At 41.8% G+C, this 23908-nt stretch overlaps 1 protein-coding gene across 2 annotated transcripts; it reads right to left on the bottom strand.

Annotated features, from left to right (window-relative positions):
- Positions 1–6396: 6396 nt before the first annotated feature.
- On the bottom strand, positions 6397–21580 carry PLEK (pleckstrin). 2 transcript variants are annotated; one of them, XM_027694997.1, is made up of 9 exons: positions 21516–21580; positions 18899–19054; positions 14687–14868; positions 13453–13544; positions 12629–12813; positions 11388–11492; positions 9713–9796; positions 8759–8828; positions 6397–8190 (listed from the first exon to the last, which is right to left on the bottom strand). In XM_027694997.1, exons 2-9 carry the CDS (start codon positions 19046–19048, stop codon positions 8051–8053), a joined length of 1008 nt encoding a protein of 335 aa, XP_027550798.1. In that variant the 5' UTR covers positions 19049–19054; positions 21516–21580; the 3' UTR covers positions 6397–8050. The 2 variants fall into 2 exon arrangements, with proteins under 2 accessions (XP_027550798.1, XP_027550797.1); XM_027694996.1 differs by lacking the exon at positions 21516–21580 and adding an exon at positions 21081–21249.
- Positions 21581–23908: the final 2328 nt, after the last annotated feature.

Here is a 23908-nt window from a genome sequence, read left to right as displayed (position 1 = left end):
ACCTCAAAAGTACCCAATGTTTTTTAGTCATAAGATAGGGAAAACGCATAATAACGGATCTAGTCCCTCACCCTTCTCACCCAGCCTCCTCTGTTGCCTTCAGTCTCTAACTCCCAGACATTTATCCCCTATTCCTGCTCCTTTCATGCTCCTCAGCTGTCAGTTCTCCTATATATCCCCTCAGGATACAGTTTTTAAATAGAATAATTATTCTGACGTAAGTCCCACCACAGTTATTTCACTGTGCACTTAGCTGTAGCTTCTCCCCATTCTCATATAAGCGTAGGAATCCCCAGTATCTGTTGTGCCTCTACCTCTGTTCAGATCAGGTGGCTGTGCCTCTTTAAACACAAGGAATTAAACACTCGGCTGTCCAATTAGACCAGGCCTGGATCTTTAAACCTGCAGTAACAGTGTTGTAAGTTTCCCATGGAAAATCTATTACTGAAAAAAACCCGCAAGTATTTAAGTACAAGTTCTCATAAAACCAAAGGTTATTTCCTCTCTCCACTCTGACTCTTTCCTTTAAGGGTTTTAATTCCCCCTGGAGATGTCATTACATCAGTTCTGGTTACCTGTTCTATTCCTCTCTACCCCTGCACCACCTACTCAGCCTCTCTGCTTCTCTGCAGGATGGATGTGTCCTCTTCCCTTTAAAGACACTCCAGCAGCATCCATTGCTCCAGACAGTGGCACTCCCTACAGCATCAGGTTTGGGCTCAGCTCTTTCTCTTCCTACCTGCCAACACCAGCCACTGAAATGCCAGCAATAGGAAGATTGTAGCAGTGCCTAAATTAGCACTCGTACGTGGGTATCCTTCCCCAGAGAGCATCCTCACCCCACCTGCACCCCAGGGCACATACCAGCTGCCCTCACACCTCGGTGGCTGGTGAAACCTTTTTTCCGCTCCAGTGCCCACTTCTTACCCACATGTTTTTGAGGAAGTGGAAAGTTCTACTTTAGCCAACCCCACTGACCTTCCCACTGCATTGACACGTCACTTCTACCCTCCCACTCAGATGCTGTCAGCTGCAGGAAGGTCCCCGAGGCATCCATTGCCCAGGCTTCCCATCAGCCACCCGACCTTCCTGCTTCCCCAGCTTTCCTGGGACAGAGAGGCCCTTTGGAGAAAGCACGTGAAGCTTGTGTAGTGCAGAACAAATAGCAGATGTCCTCTTCCCACACACCCCAACTGTGCAACATGGGCTTAAACCAGCCAGGCTTCTGTGGGGAAAATAGGTTTCCCTGCTGCACAGAATGTCCTGAGCTGCTGCACGCAGCTGGACGTCAAAAAGGCCAGCACTGAAGTTCAACATGAGGTCAGAATTTTATTTCTGCATCTCCAAAACCACCTGTGTTATGACCTTCTTTGCAACTACTCATTATTGCAGTGCTCTATTTCTGAAACAAGGAGCCAACAGTGTGGCTTTCTTTCATCACAGTGCAGGATGTGGCTTTGGGCCATTGCCATTAAAAACTAAATGAAAAAACAAGCATGAGATATTTAATCACCACAGACTTTTCTTCATTGGACCACTCACATTTCAAGGGTAATTTTGTCAAGTGTTTGTACCAATAGGCAGATACGTGCAGACAGGTACATCGCTATGCTGGTCATCTTTGGAAGGTTCCAAGTAACAAAGTTATTGCAACTGAAGACAGAATAGTTGGGCTCAGGACTGGGATCAGCTGCTTCCGCCCACCAGGGCTGACAGAAAGGCAAGAAAAGCATACAGCTGGGAGGATTTGGGCGGTGGGGGAGGTTTTTTTATTTTCTTTCCGAATGAACTTGTGTTGAGGCATCTCAGATTCCCAAGAGCATGCTGACACTTTGCAGTTGTTTTTCACCATATCGCTCATTCAGAAAAGTCTATCTCAAAAACCACAGAAGAATTCACCTGCTGCAATTAATACCACAAGTCAGCAGCAGCTTCTGATCAGCACAACACTCAGAATTGGGGGTTGGGGGCAGGTTCAGGCCTCAGTGCTAGGGGCAAGACCTACTTCTGCTATACTGGTAAACCAAAAACCCCAAGCTACAGCTGTGGGTAGAAAGGGAAGAAGGAGAGGGGTGATGGTCAGCAAACTCAGAGATCCCACGGGATCTACCAGGATGAAACTCAAGAGGACAATTCAATGTATGGCCACAGTGAGCTGCAGCCTCCCCTAACTCCTCAGAATCACCCTGTCCAGCACTGCCACCCCTGTCCAGCAACTGTGGATTTACAAGGCCAGATGGGAATAAAAACCAACCTGCTAGAGCACGCAAATTAGGTACAATATTAGCTTTTTTTTGACCCACATTTAAAAACGTTGTGAGCACAGCACATGCTCATTTTGATGCACTGTCCTTAACAGGCAGAGGAGCTGCTGTGTACCAATACAGAGAGTAACTGCACAGGCTGTTTTGTTGCTGAGACACTAGGCACTTCAAGCTGTACACAAAGGCTTCTCCAGGTGCCACAGGACACCAGTGGCCATGAGATAACGTATCAGCCATAGCACTAAACATTGCTTTTAAACATCTCGGTGGTGTCAGAAATGAAAAACAAAAGGCCCTAAAATGCTGCCAGCTGCCTATGGGAGGATTCAACTCTAAGACTGAATTGAAGGTTGAGCAAGTCGGGAACAGAGAGTAAACTTCCAGCAAACAAACCAGCCACCTTAAGCCTTTAATCATTATAGGGGGAAAAAGAAAAATTGAAAAAGGCAAAATGATTTTTTGCAGCAGTTTCTTACAGCTAATAAGTGAGATATAGCAGTACTCCATGAGAACTTTACTCATCTGTTCAATTGAGGGAATACTTTCAATAGCTTCTACTACTTTTCTGTCACAATACTAGGAGATCCTAACACCTAGGTTTCACCAGGTACAGGATGTACTATTTGACAGCATAGCCAATAATAGAAATATGTCTCAAGTTTCCTTTAGTATGGTTGACCAAATTAAATCAGCTTTTCTAATGCTCCTTTATTTTTGAACACCTTAGTCTGTAATTTTATCACTAAATTAGACTGCTCTTTAAAGTCATTCCAGCATGCAACTTGTCAACATATGTACTTAGAGATAACAACACTGGGGACTGCCCAAATAGGGAGGTTGTAACAACACCCAATACACATAAAGGAACCACACATGTGAGCATGAGGAGATGAGAACAGGTTTTTGCTGTTCTAAGGGGGTAACTAAAGATCACACAGTATGTTGTAGCCATTCTAAAATGTCACTAGGCATTTATGTTTACTTATCTGAGATCCACTTTATGATGCCTAATAAGCAGAGACACAAGCTCTCTCTTAGGATGTTTAGATTGAAATAGTTTTAAGAAAGAAAATGCGGCGTGCGGAAGGAGGAGAAAGGGGAAATTGAAGATGTAACTTGGGAAAGAAAGCCATCCTTTAAGCAAAATTATTAATTAAAAAAAAAAAAACCACACAAAACCCCCCCCCCAAACCACAAACTAACCTTATTTTACAACTTACATACCAAAATGATGAAAGTTTCTTTTATTAATCAGAAGCCTGCATAAGAGGGTTATAGGTCTGATATAAACAACCCTTCCTGTTATTCAAAAATACCTCATAATGTTGATTTTGTTACTGTACTTTAACCATCATATATTTGGGAAACACAGCAATTTAAGCCTTCAAAAGCAGGACACCTACATACACATATAGCAGAAGCAGTGAAGGACAACAGTGGCTTCTTGGATTTCTTTTGATATGCTTTGGTGCTTAAGGAAGGATTTTTATGCTTTTCCTTTTTATGTGGAAGAAGGTACATGAAAAGACTGATAATACATTGATTTATATAATTGATACTCTATTAGTCTGCAATAGGTTGTTCTACAATATTTGATAAAGAGAAAGGGGCTAATGGCAACACTATAAAAGTTCTCAATGTCCTCTTGACATCTGAGTCTAAGGACATAGGAAGATTGGGGTGTCTAGTTGTTTGGGGCTTTCTAATGACACTAGTCAATCCCCAGTTCCTTCTCCTCTCCCTTGATCACTCTAGTTTATCAATATTCAAGATTTTGGTGAAAGACACATTGAATGCAAATTTTAAAAAACAGTAACAATCTCTCTCCCTTTTAACTGCTGGAAGCAAAATTCCATCAGTTTCATCAGCATTTCCCTTTGATTCTTTTCCTCCTTCCTGCTCAACCATCTTTTAGCAAGTGGATGAAACAGAGGGAAAGGTATTGCCATCTTAAAAGAAAGACAGAGTCTATGCAGGGGAGCGAAGAGTTTTACTATAGCCCAGCAGAAGTCCAATGAAATTTAAAAAAAGCAGCATTTTACTCAGCTTTCATACAGTCTTACTCTCCCTTTCACCAAACTGGGAGGAAACAAACATTAAGTAATCTACAAGAGCCAGAAACAAAGCGTGGAAAGCCACAGTTTTGATTCTAAATGCAAAGCAGGAAGTCTGTGTTCTAATCCAGAAAAAAACCCCAACCTTATTTTGAAGCCAAATGAGAAGCTCTATTTCAAGAAGTTTCATGAGTAACAACAAAAGAAGAACCTTGTTTTCAGAGTTCACAGCGAGCACAGAAAAATCTCTATACATCAATGAGAAGACCACAGATCAGAAGCGAAAATATGTACACTTTCCAAAACACAAACTCAAGGCACCCACAGAAATAGCAACAACCTGCAGAACACTGTTATCGACTCATTTTGCTTTTATAAGTTCCTCCTGTAGTCTCCTCCAGTTTTAAAAAGTACAAGCTGAAAAAGAACAACAAAAAACCCCAACCCATCCTCACCCCACTGCCCTCCCAAAAAACTCCCACCCTACTAAACTGTTTCTGGCCCACACCAAAAAGGTTATTTAAGGAAATCTTTCTGGAATTTTAATGCTACCTAAGCCTGAATTCAGAACAAATAGAGGCACATTGCAAACAATGAAAAGCACTTATCAAGAGCCCTGTGGAGCAAGTTGTTTAAACTTAAAATAACTTGTCAAGTATTTGAGAACAAATTAGGGGGAAAAAAGAAATAATTGGCATTTAACATTTGTAATAAAGTGATCTCTAAGACAAAAGACAGAAGCAGTACTACCGCACTGAAGAGTTATCTGCAATATTGCAAGAAGAAATGAAAACAACAACTTTGTCTTAAAAACAAGTTTGACAGTAAATGTTAGATCATACCTCAGAGACCCTAACTAGATTTTTTCCTCTTTATGAACACACTTTGACTATTACTCAATAAACTTTTCTATTACTGAAGTATATTTTTAGTAGACCTTTAACACTGTTAACTATTCTTTCAAATAGAAAGTGAAGACAGCACGCTGCAAAGAACAGCACCAATACAACTACATTTAGCAGCAAAATAATACTGGCCTTACCTTTCAGAAGAAAGCTGCAGGGCAGGGAAAGCACACAGCTCTTGGAAACCTCTGCCAGAGACATATTAAGGCAGAACTACCTCCATATGTGGTGTTTGCTGGATTATAAGAAGCAGTAACACCTGTGGCTAAAACCTTGTTGGGCTGTTGCAGTCCTCATGGTTGTTATTTTTTCAGTGCATGTGTGTGTGGTTTGCTTTGTCCTGTTTTCTTTTAAACCGGGGAATTAGGAGTGCTGTGTCTACATGGGTGTTTTTATGGGTGTGTGGTTAATAAAGGTTCCCAAAAACCTGACCCTAACTGCAGTAAGCGCATAGTTGATATTCCAGGGGAGGGAAAGCTGCTCCCTCCAAGATGTGATAAGTCAAACATTAGCTTAAGAGGATATTTATAGTAGATTATATTATACAAGTCTTTCAGTAAGGGAGGATTATAAATATAGTCCTTATCCACAATGGTTTATTTTGCTGTACCCTATGAAAGAAAGGCTTAATTCGTATGATAAGTAAAATGAAAGTAAAGTAAAAATGAAACTGATGTTGCTGTAAAAATTGCTGAGGGTGTAGTAAAAGTGTGATTTAAATAGTTAGAGGGTGAAAGTTAGATGAAGAATGACACGTGCAGGTCTGCTCTTCTATTTTTCTCCTTTTTATCAGTAGTTCCTTGCACTAGGCCTGTTCTCTCTTCTCTTGTGCTGGTATTCAGGATATGTGCCTCTTCCCTTCCATGCCTTCTAAATAACTGGGCTGGCCTCATCACCTCTGACAGACTTGTAGGTGCTTTTTAATACTGAATTCCCATGGACAAGATCTTCCCCCTGCTGCCAAGAAGCAGAGGCACCTGCAAACCTTTGTTCAGAAGCACTGCCTATGAGATTAGAGACCCTATCAATATGGTCTGGTACAAACATCAGAGCTCTTCCATAAATACACTGACGAGCAACCTCTGCCTGAGAAAACACCATTCACAGGTGGGCAGGGCATGAGGAAAAAGGACAAGGCCATAGACCATTAAAACATTTTAGTTTTATTAAAAAGTGGCAGTCACATCCTTCCTTGGGCAAGCTGGACAAAGTTTCTGTTGTTTGCTTTTGAGGGGTGGGGTTTTTTCTGTTTTCCTGTGCCCTTGGGTATTTTTGGGTTCAGTGAGCTCTGAAAGCAGAAATAGGCACTGACAAGCAGCAATTATCAAGAAAGCAGGCCGGGAAAAGAGTGTATCTTTTTACCATGAGTCTTCCTTCCTCAGAAGGACACACCAGGCTTCAGCAACCCTGTCAACTTGCATAAGCAACAGGATATCCCTGCCAGAAGCTGATTTCCACCAGCTGTCTTAGATGGACATGATGATCCACTGTCTCCCAGCCTGCTGTCCCTGAAAGGCTGTGTTTTCTTTGGGATAAATAACACAAGGCAACAGAGCTTCAGGCTCATTAGCTTAGCTACAGGTATGATTAAGCAGAATTGAAGAGAAACTTTAGCTCCAGGTTTATTATTAGGCTGGAGAGATCCAAATAAGAATTTTTAAGGATAAGGTACCTTCTTAGGTCTACAAACGGAGGTTTAGAAGTTTTGAAGTTGCACTTGAAACAGTCTACATGCAAAATCTGACATTAACTTGACTTTCAACTCCTGTTTAGAGTTTAAGACTTAGAAGTTTGTTTGATATACAGTCAGACAAAAGTACAAGGATAGATCAGGTAAACTGATCCTATCAAATAATAAGATTTATTTCAGATACAGCAAGCACAAGGTTCCTCTTAAGGCACAGAATCAAGGACTGAGTATGTTGCTGGAGGTTAAAAAATAAAAAGCTGGTCAAACCCACTGCAATCAGTAGTTCAAGTAACCCATCCATGGATTGTTTCCCTTCTCCTGGAAGATTCTTAATTCAAGTATAGTAAAGTACATGACACCTTAGCAACTGCTTTGGAGACCTAAACAAAGGGATACAATGGTACTACTGCAGATTCTTGTGGAGAAATTTAGCAAATATCAAAGTTGGGTGATAAAGAAGTTGAAGTGAATTTGCTTCATGTTTGGAATATTGTGGGAAGAAACTTTTCCTCATACTGCTGTCATTAGGATGTACTTGCTTTCCCCGCGGTGATTCTGTAGTTGCTTGTATTCTTCCCTCCCTCAATGCTGACAGATTATAAAGGAGTGGATCAGGTGTCCAAGTGAGTTGATTTCTTTCCTTTAATCTATGACATTACTTGTATAGGTGAACAAGCAGTAAAAAGATCTGATAAGGGAGAAAGTGTAAAACTTGTCTGGGGAAGAATTTGAAATGCATGAAAATCCTGAAACACAATACAGGTTGAATGGAGGGTGACTAATTGAGCTCCTGAGAGGCAGTGACATGACTCTGTCTCCTGTTAATGGTGAAATTCTCACTCTCAGCTGTGACAGCAGGGAAAGATGCTTAGTACAACCTTCTCAAGGTAGACTGATTAAGCAGCACACACTAATGTTCTGTTTTATAATTTAGTAAAATATTACCATAACTCAAGTGGAAAAATGTTAGTTTGTTAGTGCCCACTGTAGAATTGAAAATTCCTACCTGTCCTCACCCTCAACCCACAACCCTTAGAACACCTCTCTGGATGATATTGCTTTCTCTCAGTGAAATGCTGAAATTCCTGTTCTGAGTAACCAGTTTCAGTTGTCTGTCTTCCCACTGGCAGGTCATCTTCATTTTCCAGTCCTAGCAACTGTCTGGATTGCTTTGATCCACTCTGAACGCTCTGTGGATGAGGCTGCTTGCATGTAATAGTGGGTTTCATTTGCTGTGATGATTTCAAAGAGGATGTTGTCAACATCATACTTCTTGGCTACAAGGAAGAAATAAAAAAGTCAGCTATGAGAGAATAAAGTCTTGTACTTAAAATGTTTCCTCCTTTAAACACTGTAAGGGGATCTCCTTCCTTTCTGCAGCTGAGCCTGATCAGGCCTTCACAAAGATTGGGTCCGAGATTGCAAGACTGAGCCAAGAGATAGGTCTCTGTCTCAGAGAAACCACCCATGAATTCTGCTCATTTCAACTTCAGGAGTTTCTGCTTAGTTTTGTTCTCAAATCATGGAAGGATCTGCAATCCTGCAGACAAGTCACATTCCCCTCCCACGATCAAGCTCAGCTTACTTTGTCTAAAGGCCAGTTATCCTAACACAGGGATGGCATCTTCCTTTTGACAAGCCTTCCCCAAAGAACTGACAAACACAAAATTCCCTGTTGCTGCCTTTACCACAGTATCCTACCCAGTAATTCAGACAGAAGAGTTATTAGAATTACCAAATCATTGTACATATATTGCTTTTGAGTGAAAAAAACTTGTGATTTCAGGCAGATTGAAAGAATGTACCAAAAACTTATTACACAGCTCATTTGATATGGTTCCTTACTGTCTGGCATATCTTCCACTGCTGTCACCACGCAGCCTCTCAAGTGAATTGCTCCCAGTGGCTCTTCTCCCTGGGGAGGACGTGAAATCAAAATGAAATGCAACACTTCTGAAACTGTTCACACGTTCATATCTGGCTACAGTTCCAGAACAGAAACAAAACCATTTTAATCAGTTTGTTGCCCAGGAAAACAGGAGGTTCTCAGTCTGTGTGTAACACAGCAGGTGAGGGGTGTGGTAGGGGGAAGACTTGCAAAAAAATAGGGAATCACTTTCGGGATTTAGAATTCAGAATCTGCAGAGTATTTAGCATGGGAACAGGAAGGTCAGACACTCCTCAGTGTTGATTCTCCAGTGTGTCTGGAGGCTGCCTTTATCAAGGAGGACAGCACAGCATAAAGCATCCATAACCCACAACAGCACTGCTGCTGCACAGTGCAGGATGAGATAAAACTTCTGGGCTGAATCAACCCAAATGCCAGTTTTTGAGGGGCACTCTTTGCCCATGGCACTGCTTCATCCTTTCTTAGGGCAGGGTTTGGCCTGTTAGAATTACACAAGGAATGGAATGCCCTGTCTCAGCCTGACACAGCATATTTGCTCAATATTTGCTCAAATATAAGCTGCAAAACTACTCTATTGAGGTCATTTGCACTGAGTTTGTTTTGATCAAGTGAGAGCACACATTAATTCTAATTAATCACAGATAAGAGGTGAGAGTACAGTTCAGTACCTGTCCCCAGGTCTGGGTGGCATTTGCCACACTGACTTGGAAGCCCAGAAACCATCCTTGACTTTGTTTTTTCAGAGGATGGCTAGCCCATAGGAGCACAGACAATCCCCCTGTCCTACCTGGTACTCCCTGTCACACATTCCCACATAAACACTCCATTCAGATATTTCTACAAGGGACTGGCTTTAAAACAAACAGGGAAATAAACCAAATATCTCTTACTCCAGCAGGATCATAGTAGTGAAGATATGCAGGATCATCTCTTAAAACAAACTTTCTCACTTTCCAGTTCTTCCTCCGATGTCCCTAGGAAAATTCCAGAATAGGAATGTCATTAACTGCTTTGCCTGCACACAGAGTTTACCCACACATGAGAGAACATGCAAATACAAAAGGGAAAGAAGCTGAATATTTTGGACAGGAAATATTCACCGGACTAGGACTTGAACCTGTCTTTGCTACCTTCCAATGTTTTGCACAACAACTGGACTATCATACTGTTCTGTTTTTATTTTTTTTTGTACAAAGCAGAAGAGCTTCAACATGGGAGATTCCCCTAAACACATCATATAGTCTGGTAGTTATGACATTCACATGAGGTCTGTGAGAACTGGGTTTAAATGCCTGCCAGAAAACACAGCTGCTAAGTGCCTTGCAGGAAGGTACCTTGAACTATTGGCAAGAATGAGCTGAAAGTCCTTCTTTCCCTGCAAAGATAACAACAAAAAAATGCTTATCTGGCTTAATCACCCCGGAAGGGCTCACTGCTGAGAAGCTCAAGCAGAAATAACACCACACTCTGCTATGGACGTGGTGCCCAATTGCCTGTTTTCAAGATGGAAAGGATGGGTGTGGAAAGTCTAGATCTGCTGAAACCATTCTCAGCAGAAGCAGTGACCTTCCCAAGCAGTGACCCACAACCCACTGAGGGTGACCAAATGCAGATTAACACTGGTGGAAGATCACCATGAATCACTTCCTCTCAGCATTTCAAAATACCAGTTTCTCCATTAGCTACACTGTTTGCAAGGAAGCTCTTGCTAACTAGGAAGATGTGAATGTGACAGGGTAGAAGAACAGCAAGACATGGGTCTAATTTCTTCCATTGCTTTTGAGTAATCTGATTGAGCAAGAGAAACACATGTGAGCACTCTCAAAAGGTTCTTAAGCCCTCGAGGGCTATTCTAACAACAAAGGTTCAGATTCAATATTAGGAAATATTTTTAGAGAGTGCTCAAAGAGTGCAATAAGTCAGGTCAATCCTGAAGTGGTCAGGCAGTTGGACCAGATGATTGTTGTAGAGTCCGTTCCACCTGAACCATTCTATTCATTGAAGAATCCTGGTTTTGCCTTCAGTTCACTAATATCTGCTTGCAATGGCCTTGGAAAGTAAGACACTTACCATGACATTTACTGACTGCTTAAAGTTTTGCTGGAAAGGAAGGTATGCAGTTATCTTCTGTCTTACACATCAAACGTGATTGAAAGCAACTCCTTTACTCAGGTATGCTGAAAAAACCTGTGAAAACTGGCAACTGAATCCAGTTGTGTGTCCAGAGAGACACAGGAGTGGCAGCCTTTTTACCTAAGTTCAATTTTTCATTGTACCAATGACTTGTCACATCTCCTGCATTAGCACTCTTTCCTAGTTAAAGCTATCAATTGTTTTATTTCGTGGTAAGAGTAATAAACCTTGCAATGCTGGGCAAGGCTCCTGCTGCCATGCTACTGCAAGTGTTCTTTGTGCAAAGGCAAGAGGGCCAGAGATGAAACTTGTCAAGTGTAGAGATGACATAGGGTAGTTTCTCTTCTTTCTAAAGCTTCTGGGTGTAAAAGAGTAATCTTGTACCCACATAGCATCATCCTAGTGACAGGATGGAACACAGGCAATACTGACCTGTTTCAGCAAACATCCTTGTTTGACAATTGTGCCTCTGAATTCCTCTTTCAGGACCACATCATCATCACTGGAATACCCCTCGCAGAAAAACCCACTGTCTGGCTGCAAGGCCACAAGAGAAAATTCAGAAGTTACACAGCAGCTGAATGCTTATGTACATGTATGGCTTCTCTTTGGCTTCCCTCCACCCTGTTTTTTTGCCACCCCCAGAAAAAAAAAAAAAAAATCAAACCTTATACTGGAAAAACCTCCCAGTGAAGTTGAGGAGCTCTCCAAGTCACTGTGGCACCATATCAACCATGATACCACCTCAGACATTGACCTGCTGTGGCCTCCTCACACCACACTGGTATTGAATCAAACTAGAAACAACCCAAAAGCAAGCAGAGCACACGTGGGCTGCCATCACGAATTGTGATGGCCAAAAGGCTGCCTTCACCAGCAGTGTCTCTGCTTCCATTGCTGCACAGCTAAAGTCTCCCTGCCACAGACATAGTCTAGGAAAATAATTGAAGTAAAGGAAGAATCATTTTGTTGAAGGTAAGTGATTCTATGTGGTAAATTTAAACAGAATTGTAGTATCAATTTACTTGGTTTTACTTGACAGAAGGCATACTGTTTTATTAGCATTAAGTCCATAAGCCAAATGTCTTTAAAACAGTATTTGACTGTGATTGTGATATTGCAAGTTCTTCAAATCAATCCACAGAATATGAAGCAATAAATAGAAAAGGTTGGGTATGATAACAAGGAACAGGTGTTACTGGGGGTTATTAAAAACTTTTACTTCTGTGCTCATAGGCAAACTGTGCGTGTGTGCACACTCACATGGAGTCAGATTTGATGGCTCTGCACAAAAATGGGTTTGTAGCTTGTGTCACTCTGTGAAGCCCCATGATAATGAATAACTCTTCCCTTCTACTGAATCATCAGGGAAACCAATGGTTAAATTCTGGCCACCAGTGTAATTACCAGGAACAGAGTCTAAGTTAAAAAGAACCCAGCTTGGTCTCAGCACTCAATTCACACTTAGAAAGGTGTTAGAAAAAAAAAAGTCCCAGATACAACTATTAAAGTGAGCCAGCTCATTTTGAACATCATGAGAGAAACACAATTAACATGGCTCTCTCCATTTCTGAACAATCTTTCCTCCAGGATTTAAGAAGCCCAACAGGAAGCCTGAGAAAAGCAGAGAAAAGTCTGAGACAATAAAAAAAGCCACAGAATGCAACGCTCACAAAGTAATAGTAGGCATCACTGAGATCTAAGAAGGGGGTGTCTGACAGCCCCTCAGCAGCAGCCTTGGATGTATCCCCGGCAGGCTGGAGGTAGCCTTCACCCAGGAGGGAAGAGGCGAGCAGGAGACCTTCTCTGCGGTTTCGGACAGAGTTGCTGGACACCAGCCAGTCAATCACACAGGTGCCTGGTTACAAAGGAACAAAATATCAGTCACAAACCAAGACAGACATGAAGAAGCCAAAAAATACAGAGGCGACAAGCCTACTCTATCTGTGCATCAATCTCCTGAGAAAGGTTCTTAGCGGCAACACAGGCAGCTAATCTGGGAAGGTTCCTGGGTCCAGCGAGGTACAGCCTCATTAAAGTTGGGAAAGACCTCCCACATGATCAGTCCAACCATTAACCCAGCACTGCCATGTCCACCACTAAACCATGTCCCCAAGTGCTACATCTACGTGTTTTTTGAACACCCACAGATTTGACTTGAAGCAGAACAGAAATTACAATGTGACACTGTTTGGTGATGAAAAATTCAGAATGGAATAATTCTTCCGGAGTTAAGTGTTTCACACAACAATCTACTCAAATGATTTACTTCAATCTTCCTGACACTGGTTAAATTCCATTGCTTACCATGATCATAACTGAACACTTTGTCAAGATTCGTCTTTTGAGCACTTCCTGGGTTGGTCAAGAAAATATCTGTCAGACTTTCTTCCCAACTTCTGTGTTCTACAGAGCTTAGAGCTATTTTATCTATCTTTAGCTTCTCAATGCTATGCTCCCTTTATAGTATGAAAAAGAGGGAACAAGAGCTCCTTACCTGTAAAGCAGTGATTGTACACTCTTTTATCTTTTTCCAGCTTCAACTCCTTTATTCCCTTTTCAGGATCTTTCATTGAGATGTACAAAGCACTGTGTGTAAAAAGAACCACAGAAACTGTTAGCAAATAAAAAGGTTTTGCCGGTTTGTACAACGTCATTGTCATTCACAGGGTCTTTGTGTTTGGTTGGCACATGGCTCCCTGCAGAGCTGTGGCATGGCTTATTTTCCTCTCCTGAAAAATTCAAGTTGAAAAGCCTGGAGGTATCACTACATCACTGTCACAGCTGTGGGAGCCGAGGGTGGAGGGCACAAATGGCTCACCACATCCCCCTATTTTGAGAATGCAACTGCTTGTGGTGACTGTACTGTGAAGAGAGGAACACCCAGTGCTGAGGCACGTTCCCAGGGTCCCACGGCCTCAGTGCAAGCAGGAGAGTTCACTGCTGTGCTCTATGTTTCCCCCAAAGGTCCTGAGCTGAGCAGAAAACCTGTCACTGTGACATTCCCAAAGCCTTCATGCTCTCAGAGGCCACAGGTAATATCAGTGAAGGACAAATATTAAGTGTCACAGGCTAAGTTCTTTGGCCTGATCCTCTGATGAAACCTGTGAAGCCAGATTTAGTTGGATCTTGGCCCTGTAGAGTTTTACTGTCTTTTAAGGAGCACTGCAGGTTTGTTGGTATCTTGGTATTTACTTCTCAGAGGCAGAAAATGGGTTGTCCTTCACTTTTTAAAGTACTAACAGATGGCTTCCTGTGTGTGCCCTTTATCTTGTCTTCTCCCTTTGCCAGTTCCATGTTCTCTGGCAGGCACTGCACTTCCCTACGATCCAAAAACCAGGCTAACATCAGCATTTCTCTGGAAAACAAACAAAGGGTCTAAAATATTTTTGGAATAAATTATATATTGTATAAAAATGCCTCTCCTGGAAGAATCACACTTTGGCTGGGGGTCTCTGCTTGCACTGCAGTGTGCCCAGAAATTTCCTTATCAGCAAAATCCTTTGATAAATAAGCATGCTGTGGGTAAACAGTGACATTTTAAAAATGAGCTTCCCAGTTGTGATTGCTGGGTCATTTCTGCCACACTGTACACACTGAAACTTTTAGTATTTCAGAAATCATGAGGTATCATGGACAGACATGCTCATGGCTCTTCCAGACCAAAGTCACATATCTGCCAGCTGCCTGCAGAGGGAAGTACACAGGGGAGCAGAGCTACGAGAACAAACCTCAGGTTGATTGTTTCAGGCAGTCTGATAGATTTTCTCGTGGATTTTCTGGCAAACCTTTGGCCTCCATCTATGCAGTGAATTGCTTTCTTGATATCCCGCACCCAGGCATCTCTCTCCTCCAGGTAGGCAGCTTGAAAGAAGTGCTCCTGCTGCTTGGCTGCAGTGAGCTTGAAGACGAACTGAAATGATAAATTATGGTTTTTTTTAAACAAAGTTACTTTGGTGTAGCCAGTTGGTCATGATTAACCAAGTACCTCCATGACACACAGCCTACCTGTGCCTAAGGGACTATGGGAAGTGCTTTAGAGCCACAGTTAAACTATAAAAACTCCGAAGAAAAACATGAACAAGCACTGCAGGTAACTGAATCCTTTTGTTACTTCCATGGGAGTGGTCCTGATGCTGCCAGTACAGCCAAGATGAGTGGCACTGATATAGCTGCTGATTGTAACTTTTGCTGGGAAGTTCAACACAGCTGAAAGGCTGAAGCACCCAGCCCTTGCAGAGGGTGTAAATTTGTCTTAGTGTTTAGAGACATGTGAACAGTGTGAAGGAGGAAAAATACCCCACATTATGTTGCTCAGCTACTGACTCACAAGGAGAGAAAAGGTCAAAGTCACACTGGAGAGTAGCTGAGTACATTTGCAGACTAGAAAACATTTAAGGGCTTAGTACAGAGATGATACATCCAACCCTTGGCTAGATCTTGGGATCACTACCTATAAACACACTAGCAACAATGAAAAGACTGTATTTCCCAAAAATGAGAAAAAACCTTTTAAAGGTAGTTTTAAAGAGAAAAAAATAACACCAACCTGAAAAAAAGCCCAAACAAATGAAAAACTACCCCATAAAGTTCACACTGATTGAACTAATTTCCATCCAGTGATCTTTTGGATGGAAAATCTAGATCTAATTTCTAATTACTCAGGCAAGAGCGTTTCCACTTCTAAAATATAGTTCTCCCATAAGTGAAACTAATTTGTTATGTGCTTGTGCTAGAAAACCAACCCACTGAATGAGTCTACTGAAGCCCGCGTTTGTAAATGGTACATTTCTGGACATCCCTAACATTCATCTTCCAGATTATGGCCAACAGGAAAAATTTTGACACCCTGAAATTGTGCATAAGTCCAATTTACAAAGCAGTGGGTAGTCAAAAATCCAATTCAGACAGAAAAGTAACCATTTTTTGTCTGACATCGCTCAGATTTCCAGCAACACCCATCTTTTCTATTATGCAGTAAAGAGCTATATACTGAAAAACAATGTTCATGAGAAAAGCAAACAGATCTCTCTAAATCCCAATATCCAAGTCATGCTAACACACCAGATTAACAGAATGAAATGTGAAAGTATTAAGACATTTTTTACCAGAAGAAAACTTAGCCTTCTCAAGAGGCTGAGAAATAACGTACAGGGAAACGCTAAAGGAGAGTTTTAATTTCCAGTACACAGAGAAGACTGGGAAAGCCCTCTCTCTTAACTTTAGCTTCTAGAAAGCTAGGCCACTAAGCTGGACTTTCAGGCTTCCTCTGAAAATGGTGAAGAGGTTGAGTCTCCTATCCTAGAAGTGACCACGCCTCCCTCTGATGATATGTATGTGTTGGCACTTTTGAGATATTTAGACCATAGAGGATAACTCTATCCAAAGAAAAGCCATGGGGAAAACAGAAAAAGCTGAAGTACATCAGAATTAACATTACATTAAGCAATGATAAAACACCAAATCAAGAAAAGTGAACAGTGGTGAATGCATTTTGAAACATAATCTCAAAATATGGAGTTGCAGCCTCTTCTGGACAGGCTTTATCTCTGCTTAACAAATCCAGCATTGCTTCTTTTCCCCTCAGCACCTACATTTTGCAGTTGATTTACCAAACAAAGCATGTTGGTGATGTGCTCTGAGCTTTCAAGTGAGGCCCTGGTGCAGGTACACAACCTGATTCAGAAAACTGAAATCTAACCAGAGAAATATAAAAGTCAGCTCATGGCCCAATAGTCCATGCTCCAAACTGGGCCCAAGTGAGACTAGACTTAACGCTGACCTAATGAGAATTATCCCACTTTTTGCCTTACAGAACTCCTGTCTTAAAAATATACTTTCATTTTTAGCCATATGAAATCAATGTATGGAAACCACCTAAGAACCAGAATTATTCCCATAAGAGGAATAGCTGTATGCTTTGACCACATAACCAGTGAGAAGCCAGGATGGAATGCAGAGGCACTGGATTCAGCTGTACAGTAAAGCTGCGAACTGTAAGATGCAAAAATGAAGATACTTTGTTTTCAAGAAATACATGTGGAAATTTAGGTTTAATCATGTCAGGCAGCAACTGCTTTCAAGAACAATCCCAGCAATGGCTTTGCTCATATGAATGAGCATGTTGAAGTTTTGACTGTTTGAGTGATGCAAATTTTAAGAGAAAATACATCTCCAGGGCTATTGGTCTATGGACTTCTGAAAAATGTCACCAACTCCATAAGGAGGATCTGCTCTGACACCTGCTGAAGTTGTTTGGATTGTTCCCACTGACTTCAGCAAATCCTTCATCAGATCTTACTTATGAAAAGGTGTTTTGGGTGCTTCAATCCCTGGGTCTCAGATTCTTCCTTTTGTCTTTATTCTCCCTCAGAAAAGACCCCAGCAACTAAAATGAAACATAATGTAAAGCTCATTAGGTAAACTTATAATGTCAAATGAAGCATAATGTTAACTCATTTCAGCCAAAGGAATGATCCTCAAAGACTTTATCACTTTTCCATACAGATGAAACTCATCTTCTGCATACTGGTACGTCAGCAGCTCTTTGGGTGGGTGAGGATTTCTCTCTCTTTGCCTTCAGCAGACATTGGATACTTCAGACCTCTCTGCCCATTTTATGGAATGCATATATTCTGGTGAATTATTTTTCCTTTGTTGTTAAGTGTGTTACTGTTAGTGACATTTCTAAGCAACTATTATGGACCAATACTGATGGCAGTGCCTTTCTGGGAGTTAAAGGAAAAAAACAAAACCCCAGACAAAACTGTTTGGAAAGGAATGGTTCATGAGAAAAACTTAATTTCTCCCATTACAGTGTAGGATATGTGATACTCTTGAACATAGTACCCTTCTCCCCATGCCTCATACCTCATGTATAGAGTAAGAAGTGCTGTGCTGAGAGTTGTTAATTAGATAATTAGCACAGGATTAACAGCAATCTTTATTCTCTGTGCCATCCTTTTCTTGTACTACCTCAGTATAACTTAAGAGTCCCTTTCTCCCAGTGGATGAGACTCAGTAAGAATCAAGGTGGGGTTTTTCATATAAATATGAGTTCTGCACAAAGAAAAAAGAAAGAAAGAAGTTTAAGAAAGAAAAGAGGGCAAAAGGAAAGCCAGCAGGTTCAAATCTGACACGACTGACTCCACTTAGCACAAAACCCAAGGACAGGTCTAATTCTCCTCTCTTAACTTAGATGAGAAGTGAAGTTTGCTGTTTCATGCAGTCTCTCAGACTTTTTTTCCTATTTTTCTAATGCTCTCAGAGGCTTCTATCTTCAGTAAGGCATCCCTATGGTAAATTGCTTTCAATTGCAATTGGATCATTTTCCAGATTCTGGGGGACCCCTTTGTCAGAGGAATTCCTAGGGATGTAATGCCTATTTGATGAAATCAAATTGACAAAATAACAAATTATTGACTAAAGGTATGATTCTTTGCTCATACTAGAAATCCCATCTTACCGACAACTATTTTTCAGGAAGCCTATAACAAAATATGTGTGTCACAGCATTTATCTCCTTCCTGTCTAAGCAAGCCAGTTGTTGCTCCTTGACAATAAATGCTTCCACTGCTCATGAAATGGTTTCCCACAGCTTTATTCTGTGGCAGTTTGATTTATATTTAATACAGGAATTTGTTGACATTCAGCTGCAAAGTGTCCTCACACCAATAAAAATTAGCTCTGCTCTCTGACAGACCCAGAGATTGAAAAGAAAATCCAAAATAATAAAAAACACCCAACACTTTCTGAATTAGTCCTCTTGAATTGCCTTCAAGTCGAGTACTACACATGTCCAAGCCTGCTTGTGACTTTCTGAGACAAGTGAGAGTCACCACTGGGATGAGTGCAAGGAATTTGTGACCACCAGCCTTTTGCCCCCTCAGTGCCTCCAGGGGTATAAATATACTGTCAAAGCTTGTCACAAAATAAGTACTTACCATTCTTCTGCCAAAATCTTGGCATGGGCTATTTATAGAACTCCCTTTCAGTGGGATCATCCCTTTGGGACTGTTGTCAGCCTTCCGTTTGTAGAATTCAATTCCATCTTCTAAGAGCACGACCCACATCGGCTTCCAGGTATTAAACATGCTGCCCTGCAACAATAAATCACTGTGCATATTACGTTCAATTAATCACTCTTCACACGGTATCCAGTGAAGATATGACCTCCCAGGAAGTGTCTGGCTGATGCTGAAGTAACTACAGTCAGTGTCTCAAGGGAAACATACCACAACCACACCCATCTTACATGAAGATAAACATTGTTATCCATCTGACCACCACTAATTTCCCCTTGCAGTCACCCCAGACACGAGTTTTTCCAAAATTGCATTGCAGATGTTTCTCATCAGTATCAATTAGCCCCAGCCACTGTGTTCAAGATGATGTAGTTGCATTACTATGAATAACCCTCAAAATTTCTAAATGTGAACTCTCACATTAGTACTGCAAGCATACTGTGCTGTATTTAGGACTCGATGCTACAATATAGTCAGTCATTGAAGCTTGGCTGTCTGATAAGAAAGCACAGATCCCAGAGGATTTCTAGCCATTTAAGAACAAACTGTAAGAGTAATGAATAGTTTAAGGGCCTGAGGCTTCAGACTGCAGTGGTGAGGAATGGAAGGGCTTCATTTCATCTTTTAAAGCTTTTGCTTCCTATTCCTGAAACACAGCTGTTAGGTGCAAGAAATACAGAAATAAAGACAGGTCTGGACTCTACATAGAGTGAAACACACAGCAAAACTCTCAGAGACTGAAACAACCTGTTTCTCTGTGTTGAGCACAACTAACTGCTAGAATTACTAAGACTTTTACACTCCAGCCACACAACCTCTCTGGTCCTGCCTGCAGCCAGCTTCAACAGCGGTCACAATCCCAGATACCCAGGTGACTTAGTGCTCAGCCAAATGAACATTTAGATATTCTGAAAACCAATAGTTCCCCTGAAGACTTAACCAAAGCACAGCTAGCATTGGTGGGCCACAAAACAGAGGCCATTCATCAAAAACATTAGCTCCCCTTGCTCTTTCTGTTACAAAGAGAGACCCAAGTTTATCCTCCCCCTGCCACATCTCCATTCACAGCATCCTTGTCCTCCTCAGACCATGGTGTCTGAGCAGTGCTAAAGCTGGAGGTAGAAGCCAGGTAGCCACTGTTGTGCTGTGCAAACAGCTTGTTAAAACTGAGAGCTGGGCAGAGTTATTTACATCTGCATTTTGTATTTCTGCAGCAGTGAATGGGATAGAAACATGCCAAGTCGGTTTTGATTTATTCTCCAAACAAACTTGTTGCTTATCGCATTCTTTTTTTCTGCTCTACCTTCCATGAGAAGCCTTTTTCACTCTGAATCAGACCTTACATTCAATTACAGGGTAGGGATGGAAAATCATCAGCCAAGATCTTATTGAAAGCAGGACCTGGACCCTCTTCCAGCCTCTGCAGCCTTCACTGGAAGCACAAGATGCCCCACAAAGAAAAGTCGCTGTTCTGGGTGTTCTCTCAAAACTCAGCTGAAGGGAGAAACAACAAAAAGGAGTCTCATCTGGGTACCACATGTGGGTTGAGTGCTGTTTTCCTTTGACTATTTTTCTTTTTTTTAATAAGCCATACAAATTCACCATTTTTGAGAGTCCAAATTTACCCACTGGGTTGATTTTCTGCTAAGAAATCAATTAAAATGATAAGAACTGTTGCAAATTCCTCTTGTTCGTGGGTTTACCACAGGTTACAATATTTCTGCTCATAACCAGACAGGTCCAGTACTTCCTGAAGGTTGGACTCTGACATGCTCTGCCAGTGGAAGCCACTGCCGATTTCAATAAAAATTAAGGCTTTATCCTATAGGCTGTACCACAAAAGACTTTGGGGCAGCAACTGCCTTCCCAAAGAAGGGATGTGCCCATGACCCCACGCACTCTCTCTAGGCCAAGGTGATCCAACCTCTCTAATCTCACTATTCTTCCTCGATGTTTAACTCAGTTTAGTGCAATTAAGTAGGCTGTGGCTATTTCCAGCTGTTACCTGTTTTGCCAAACTTTCACAGCATGTTTCCCTACAGCTCCCCAGCCTGTTCAGAGTTAGTTTTCTCTTCCACTCAGTCCAAAACTGCCCACTTACCTTCTTAACCAAGTAGCCTTCCCTTATGCGCGTCGGTTCTCGCTCCATGTCTCCAATCCTGCTCTCTAACAGTTAAAGTTCCTCTGGTGGCACAGTCTGTGGGCCGGGGCGTTTTTACAGTACAGCTGTGTCATTTCACAAGTTCCTCTGACTGCTAATCACAAGCCCATTTCCTCTTACAGACCGAGAGAGATAGGGAAATGCAAGAAGCACGTGTGTATTTATAGCCTGCCTCTGACAGCACAGGCAGCAGCCTGACAAAACACTCCATCATATCAAACGCAGCCAGCCTTGATGACAGAATCCTGGGAAATTAAATAAGCACTTTGATGCTCAGGCCTGCTCTGCAAATACATGAACTCTACCAAAACAAAGAGTACTGTGCTGCTGCTCAGTGTATGCCCAAAGTATCTCAGAGACAGGTTTCCAACTCACCAGTGCTCTCACGTCATCCTCTCCTCAAAATCTCATTCCCAGCAGGTAAGCATGTGGAGTCTGCCAGCGAGTTGGAGAGTCCTTACCTGGTTAGCGAGGATGCACCCTCTGCTGACACAGGAAATTTGTTTGTCAGACTTGATCAGTTTTGGACGTCGGTGCTGAGGCCTCCCAGAGAGGTCAGCTGTCAAATAGGCATAAATGGATTAGACCAGAGCATTACATAAAGCACCGACCGCAAAGTGTCACTTTCCACAAGCATCTCTTACTTGCTGCAGAGCTCCTTTGGCTATATTTGGGAAAAGACAAGGCAAACCCATAATTTTTTTATGTATTTCAGAGTCACAATCCCTCTCCCCCATACATAAGGAAGTGGGGATGTATGGGAGCCAATAAGGAAAATGCTTCATTGCCAAGAGCAAAGTGTTCTCCCAAGCACAAGACTACAAATCACTTTTGCAGCTAAGCCCATTCAGATGAGGGTTGAGCCCAGGGTGACTCCATCTGTCACCTCTGCCACTTGTAAAAGTCCCCAAACAGGGACATTTTTCAGACAGAAATTCCAGTTGTGCATTTGCTTCTGTTTGTGTCAGCCTTTACTCTGAAGTACACAGAAGTCTGACAAGCTCTGTGATAGAGGATCAGAGGGTTAGCAGAGCCCTCAGAGACCTTTTCTAGACATTCCTCACTGATGCCTATGTAGTGGTTCTCCCACAGATGAGACTCCACTCCTTCCTTGATTATCTGTATTAGTACTTTACTATCCCAACCGCTGGATGTCTCTCCTCACTGTCTGAGTGGAGATTTTCCTTTCCAGACCTTTCTCGACTAATTGTTGCTCAAATCACACTTCCAGTCTCTCTGCAGGCAGAGCACCTGTCTGCACCACCTATCTCGGGGGGAAACACTTTGAAGTGCATTCTGTCCAAAGCACACCTTTTTGTGATGATTTCATGTACCACTACATTGATTGGGGTTTCTAAAACCTACAATCTCAGTAAATTGTTCCTTTGCTCATGTAAATCATGCTATTGTGAGGATCTGATTGCTTAAAGGCCCTGTTGCTGACCTGACCAATCATCCATTAGGCACTTTGCAAATCAAGGACTCCATATATGCTTTCCAATTCTCTGGCTGTCAAGTGTACTTGAAGTCAACAAACAGATTTTAAAATTATTAGAGACAGAAACTCACACAGAGCTAATAAAAGCTTCATGCTCTTCAGAGCTAAAAGTAAAAATTTACCATTAAAAAGTGATCAAAAAAGCTTGTGTCACATTTAAAGTAAAGAATTTGCCTACCGGGTCCAGAACTTGGAATGAAGATGCATTCCCAGAGAGGAGATGATCTAGCTGTATTCTGAGTTATATACGAAGGCTCCCTTCATTCCCCATAAGCCTTAAAATGATGTTCGATGGACTGAGGAGATTGTAGACTCCTCCTGTATAATGCCACTAGTTCCTTTTGGTTAAGAAGGTGAATTATTTCCTTCATCTTCCCTTTCATTTCAGCAGTTCCATCTTTGGGAAAAGGTACTTTTTTTTTTTTTCCTGATTAGATAACCCAAAAATACAGGTCACAGGCAACAATTCAAATTAAATACCTTTCACGTGTGGCTGGAAGCCTAAATATCCCTTTATTAGCTGTCTTGAGGCCATAATGCTACAGAGCCTGGAGCAAGGATTAGAGACGAAGAATGGGATCACAGTTAACTCCTTCTTCTGTCCCCAGTTTGCTTCCCCCTTCAGGCCTGAGAAAAAGAAACCACTTCCCCAGCTGCAAGGGCTTATGGTGAGCAAAGTCAAAATCCTGCATTTTCCTCCCTGCAGGAATTCTTTCCCCAGGTTTTCCTGCTCAGCTGCTCCTGCTGACTCAGTATTTGTGCTGAGTCAGGATGACTCAGGCCCACAGGATGCAGGGAGAGCCCTGCACGATAAATTGATGATACAAAATGACCAGGGATCCTCTCCAATAGAACGTCTATATGACCTTATACTAAGAAGGGGTTTAATGCGAACAGATTCCTCAATTTCACAAAAGTTCCATTTCTCATTTACCTGCATGAAAAGCCCTTGGAGATGTGAAATATAATTTTAAACACAGCCAAAGACTCAAGAATTTATCATTAACTACCTAAGCAACTCAGTGTCAAAGCACAAAATCACCTCCATCCCATATTAGCTGAAAGCAACCACTTTTATAACACTTCTTTGCTCTATGTTGTTTCTATTTCATCTTCAAAGCTCAGCTTGTCCTTTTGCCCTTCTACCTTACACATCTGGAACAATCCTTTTCTTTAACGCTGAGGTTTGGTTTCATTTATCACACGCCACCTCAGGGGAGTCAGCACTTATCTCCCCCTGGGCAGAAACATGCTGATAGCTAAATCACTC

Source organism: Neopelma chrysocephalum, unplaced genomic scaffold, assembly GCF_003984885.1.
Source record: "Neopelma chrysocephalum unplaced genomic scaffold, ASM398488v2 Primary Assembly neopelma1_99, whole genome shotgun sequence".
Classification (NCBI taxonomy): domain Eukaryota; kingdom Metazoa; phylum Chordata; class Aves; order Passeriformes; family Pipridae; genus Neopelma; species Neopelma chrysocephalum.
The sequence above is the reverse complement of the archived record's forward strand: the minus strand, read 5'-3'. Positions and strand labels throughout refer to the sequence as shown.